Raw genomic sequence first — 6000 nt, forward strand, 5'->3', positions numbered from 1 at the left:
GTTGGAAAAGCAGGATGCTACTGTATAAGCCCAAGGGCTCCAACAGGGAAAGTAGCCCAGTGAGGAAATATGAATTCATTTACCAAATTTTCAGTAAATGAATCTCCTTCTTTGCATAATTATAAACAGCCACTTCTCACTATAACATTTGAGGTTACATATCTGGCTTTCTAGACCGACTCTTTTATTGTTAAACATTTCTCACCTACATTTTTGAAGGCCTCGTATAAAAAATATCTAGTGTCTGGACTCACTGGCTTAATCAGAAAAATAACACTATTCAGTTTTAAAAAATAAGTTTCTACTCAATATTCACTGCACAATTATATCTTTTTGTCTAAGATTATAAAATAATATGCAAACGATACATGAAATTAGAATATCTTGACTTAAAAAAAAAAATTATGCCTGGTGTATATGCAATTAAAATATCTTGATTAAAAAAACTATATTTTTATGCCTGATCTTTAAAACTTGAATAATGACACCCCTTTTCATTCTCTCGTCAATAAACTACCTCTCCTTTTAAGAAATGCCAAGGTCAGTGGCTGTTGTTTTTAATAATTAATTTTGAATTAACGTTTTAATTTGAAAAATGCAATGTATCTGTCATGCACGACTTCATGTACAACAAACACTGAAGAGAGCTGTTGTGGTTCACCTTCGATTTTATCTCTCCATCTCTTTGAGATTTGTGTCTCCTAAGCTGAGATGGTCAGCCTCGAGTCCTAGCGACCTTTCTCCAACTATCGTTGTCAGTCATAAGAAGGAAAAACACTAATCACTAGAATGCTTCGGAGGAATCCACGGAATCTGGTCGGGAATTTTGTAGGCACACGTAAGCCGGTAAAATTTACCCTAATACTTTTCCCTTTCCTTATTCGTCAGAGCTAGAGAGAGAGAGAGAGAGAGAGAGAGAGAGAGAGAGAGAGAGAGAGAGAGAGAGAGAGAGAATACATTAGGTTCAAACACTAATTAATACGTTTTCTCATCATTATTTACAACTAGTGTACGCGATCCGTCAAAAGTGGATGGGGAGAGCTGAGCATGACCGATATATATATATATATATATATATATATATATATATATATATATATATATACATATATATATGTATATATATATATATATATATATATATATATATATATATATATATATATTTAGGGGAGATTATCATCTACTATGACTAGAGTTAATTCAAATATAATTTTGCAATACTAAAAAACTCGCTGAATTATACTTATAACACGTTTCATTCCACATTTCGGAACAGTAGTCAGTCTTAATTTACTTTCTCGGATTCCATGCCTATCATGATAATCTCAATTGAATAATAACATGAAATATCATATTAGAAAATGAACAGTAATCAACGACCAAGTTCTGTGTTCACATTGGTTTATATATTACCAATCATTAACTACAGTAATCTTTTTTTTTTTTTACATATGGCCGTCTGTTCTTTGGTAGTGTGTTTACCAGAATCAGTGCCATTTTAGAGTGCTATATTTGAATGAGCATTCTTATCAAATATAATAATAATAATAATAATAATAATAATAATAATAATAATAATAATAATAATAATAATTTCTAATAATGAAACTCAGTGTATCTATAATTTAAAATTTTCTGTGTAAGATTAACGGTCTAAGAGTAATAAACTTTCAGTTTAGACTTGCCATCTTCCAGACCAAGGCAAGCACTATCTGGTCAGAGTTTCTAGACACTACGAACTTTTATTATTATTATTATTATTATTATTATTATTATTATTATTATTATTATTATTACTGTATTATTATTATTAACTACAACTAGCTAAGGTCCAACAAAGGAAAATAGTCCAGTGAGGAAATAATGGACTACAAGAGAAGTAATAAATAATCAATATAAAATATTTTGAGATCAGTAACAAAGTTAAAATAGATTTGCCATATATAAACTATGAAGAGACTCTTGTCAGCTGTTTAACATGAACCATTCCCTGCAAGTTTGAACTTCTGAAGTTCCGCCGATTTAACTGCCTGATTAGGAAGATCATTCCACAATCTGGTCATAGCTAGAATAAAACTTCTAGAATACTGTGTAGTATTGATCTCCATGATGGAGAAGGCATTAATATTAGAATTAACTGCATGACTAGTATTACGAACAGGATGATTCTGTCCAGGAAGATGTAAATGCGAAATGGTCAGAATTAAAAATCTTATGCAACATACATAAAGAACTAACTGAACGACGGTATCAGAGATTAATATCTAGATCAGAAATAACAAATCTAATAGACCAGAAGTTTTGTCCAACAAATTAGTGAGATTCAGCAGCTGAAGACCAAACAGGAGAATACGCGAAATAAGGCAGAATGAAAGAATCGGAACTTGAGAATAGACTGATCACCGAAAATCTTAGAAGACTTTATCAATAAGCAAATTTTTTGTGTAATTGAAGAAAGACCAAATGTTTTGCTCAAAAGTAAATTTGCAATCAAGGGTCACACCTAAAATTTTAAAGGATTCATATTGAGTTAAAGATACATTATCAATGCAAAGAGCTGGATGTTGAGGAGTCACTGTCTTCGGCCCACTTACACTCATACTTTGAGTTTTTTGGGGATTCAACTTCATGCCCCATAACTTTCACCATGCACTAATAAGCTAGATCTCTTATTAGGGGATTCAGCAACCTACGATCTACATTCTGGGGATGGATTTGAGGAGAAGAGCGTTTATCATCTCCATATGCAACGAGCTTGTTTTCTAGGACAAAACCACATGTGTGTAGGCTATACATAGTATGAAAAGTAATGGGCCAAGAACAATACCCTGAGAAACACCAGATATCACATTTCTATACTCACTATGGTGTCTATCAACAATAACTTTGCAATCTATTACTTAAAAAATCAATAATGAGGCTAAGAAAAGGACCACCCACTTCCAATTGAGTTTGAAAAGAAGGGCCTTATGATGAATACTGTCAATGGTAGCACTAAGATCAAAGCCAATCATACGAACTTCCAGGCCACAATCAAGGGATTCCTGTACAACGTTGGAGATTAATAAGCAGGTTTTTACATGTATTATCATAAAATATGAATTTCAGGATTACAAAAATATATCTTTAACTTATCATATTAAAAATGATTGAAGTGTGAATATAGAGTATGGCGAGCGATAGTTTTTAAATTGTCCATGAATTATTTCCATTTATGTTTCTTAGTTTTCTTTACTTATATGAGGAATCAGTAAATTAATTTATCTTCTAATTTATTTTTAGAGGCACAATAAAGTTATGGGTTTCTGGTAATGTTTTCGTCTAGTTTTACTTTGTCTGTTAAAACTAATTAACTCATTCTGCTAATGAATACTTTTCAGCTAATTCTGCTAATAAGCAGTTTTCAGCTATGTTGGCGAGATTTTGTACTAATTTCGTCAAATGTTTTAATTTTAACTAGATTTTAATTATATATATAATTGGTATCCATATCTTCATGTTTTTTTCACTACTCCCTAATAAGTATTTTTTGTACATATCTAATAATAAATATTAGCCTCCAGAAATGACAATTACAATAATTTCATCAAAGTCTACGAAAAACGATACTATTTAGAAATTCCGATGATTATCTAATTTACCAGAGCATTAGCGTCAGAGTCCACAACCCAGTTTTAATGTATTCAGGAGAGTGGGGCGATATGCAAATCTGTTCTCAATTCCCTTTCGCATTTCTTCTCTCTCCCAGACGCCAACGGCCAAGTGAGAGAACTTGTGTTTCCCAAAGGCTTGGATCTGGACCGCCCGAAGAGAGCGCGCACCACGTTCACCTCGGATCAGCTGGCTGCCTTGGAGAGGGAGTTCCGCAGAAACCAGTACCTGGTCGGCAGAGAACGCTCCCTATTGGCAAGCAGGCTGGGGCTCTCGGAAACCCAGGTAAGTGAACTTATTTGAAAGAGGGGGCGGGGAGGGGAATTTCTGCCTTGTATATTGGGTTTCGGGGTTTCGGTTACTATGGTGGTTTGGTTGCGTGTGATGATGATATATCAGATGCGGGTGAGAATATCTGTTTTGCCTTTTGTAGTAGAGGTCAGAATACCTTTTGGATACCTAACTCAACTCTTATTTCAACAGGTAAAAGTGTGGTACCAGAACCGGCGGACGAAGCACAAAAGAGATCGAGAGAGAGAACACGAAGCGCCCACGACTGTGCTGGCACCCAGTCTGTCATCCAATGGCTCACTCACACCCATATCTCGGGCTCTTTTGCCGCCCATGCCACCTACCCAGACGATCAGCACGCCCCTGTTTACGTATACTCCAACGCCCACTTCCACTCTGGCTTCGACGACCTCCAGCATTCACGCCATTGCACCCAAGATGTGCCAGACGACGTCATCTCTGACTGAGATCACGCCCACACCATCAGTCCCTATCGAAGTGCGCAACGCCAACCTTGAGCGGTGCGCCCCCGACGCTACGGAGGACCAAGATGGGCGGAATCCAGCCACTCCGCCCGAAAGAAAGCAGCCTTCGCCCAGGTTAAACAGATCATTGAGTGGGTTGGAATACTCCTTAGGGGTGGGTGGCATGGGCGGGCCTATGGGTGGCATGACGAAGGCTGGTCTAACTTCAGCAGCCCATGCACTCGAGATGTCCTTCTCCAAGAGCATACCGAGTTTTCTGGGGTCGTTCCATTCAGTGCCTCCTTCGGTGGCACCTTCTGCTTTCCGCCCTCTCTTCCAGCGTCAGTTGCACCACCCATTGGCTCTGCAACATCACGCCCTGGCACGCCCACACCCAACGTGGTTGCCTTGAAATAGAGAGGAAAAAAGGCAGGCAGATGACTTCATGAGAAATATTTTCTCAGTTTTTTAGTGTTAGTTTTATTCAGTCGAATGCACAATGGCCATTAATTTTCTTATAATAATAATTATTACTGTCCATCAGTCATAACGATCAGCAGTTCATTTTATATGGTCTTTACCAAATTAATCTCTAATAGAGTTTCAAGTTTCATTTTAATATTTTTGAAACAGGCCTTATGAGAAAATATATTTTGGATATTTCTGTGCTCTCTAAATCAGATTCCAATTTGCCTCACTGATATTAATTTCAGCCGGATTAAATCGACAATGTCTCTTGTAATCACGAAATTGCCTAATCTATTAAGGTATTCTGTAGACCATAATTATGTAGTAAGCATTTCATGTAAATAGATATACTGTATATTCTACCAAACTGGTTTCAGAAATGTTTTTCGTTAATATTTTTGTGCAAAATGTTGAACTTCTTCCATTTCTAATGTACATCGAAATATGAAAGTTATGGCGCACTTTATCATTTTTTGTATCAAGGTTTTTAATGGATTTTAATAAACATCTGAAAGAATATAAATGCTTTTGTATCTGGTACATGCAATTAATAGCCTTTCTTTAGGGTATAAATAGGAGATTTTAACCGCAGTAGTAAATATCTTGCCTTTAAGAAATTCTGAAGCAAATGTTTATAGAAAAGTATATAATGTAGCAAAAACAAAAACTTCAACTAATAATGTACATAACAAGAGCAATCAGATAATATCTGACCTCCGCCAAAGGTCAATGGCCTAAGGTCTATCTGTGGTGGAAATTTCCTCAAAATCCGTCAATTTGTTTTGATGTTGTCTTTAAAATGGCGAACACGCAAATCCGAATACGGTTCAGGATCATCTCCAAGATTCAATGGGGTCGTCCGTGACCTAAGATCTATGTGGACAAATTTTGGTTAAAATCACTCTAATAGTTTTGACATAATCCTGTCCACAGACACAAATAAATGAATAAATAAATAAATAAATAAATAAATAAATATATATAAATAAATAAATAAATAAATAAATAAACCGGCTCGATCGCATAACCTCCTTGGCGGAGGTAATAATAGTTACGATGCTGATAATAAAAAGCAATCTGATACTTATGAAGACCAGGAATAATAAAATAATCATATTTAAAA

The 6000-nt window shown here is 35.5% G+C and overlaps 1 protein-coding gene across 1 annotated transcript in view; it reads left to right on the forward strand.

The window, feature by feature from the left end:
* LOC137642226 (ventral anterior homeobox 2-like) overlaps positions 1 to 4928 on the forward strand; it is a 40660-nt gene extending 35732 nt beyond the window's left edge. The window contains exons 3-4 of the mRNA XM_068374757.1: positions 3752 to 3939; positions 4138 to 4928. Of these exons, the coding sequence (XP_068230858.1) occupies positions 3752 to 3939; positions 4138 to 4821 (872 nt within the window). The 3' untranslated portion in view covers positions 4822 to 4928. The remainder of the gene's footprint in view (positions 1 to 3751; positions 3940 to 4137) is intronic.
* Positions 4929 to 6000: the final 1072 nt, after the last annotated feature.

This window comes from Palaemon carinicauda, chromosome 6 (assembly GCF_036898095.1).
Source record: "Palaemon carinicauda isolate YSFRI2023 chromosome 6, ASM3689809v2, whole genome shotgun sequence".
Lineage (NCBI taxonomy): Eukaryota > Metazoa > Arthropoda > Malacostraca > Decapoda > Palaemonidae > Palaemon > Palaemon carinicauda.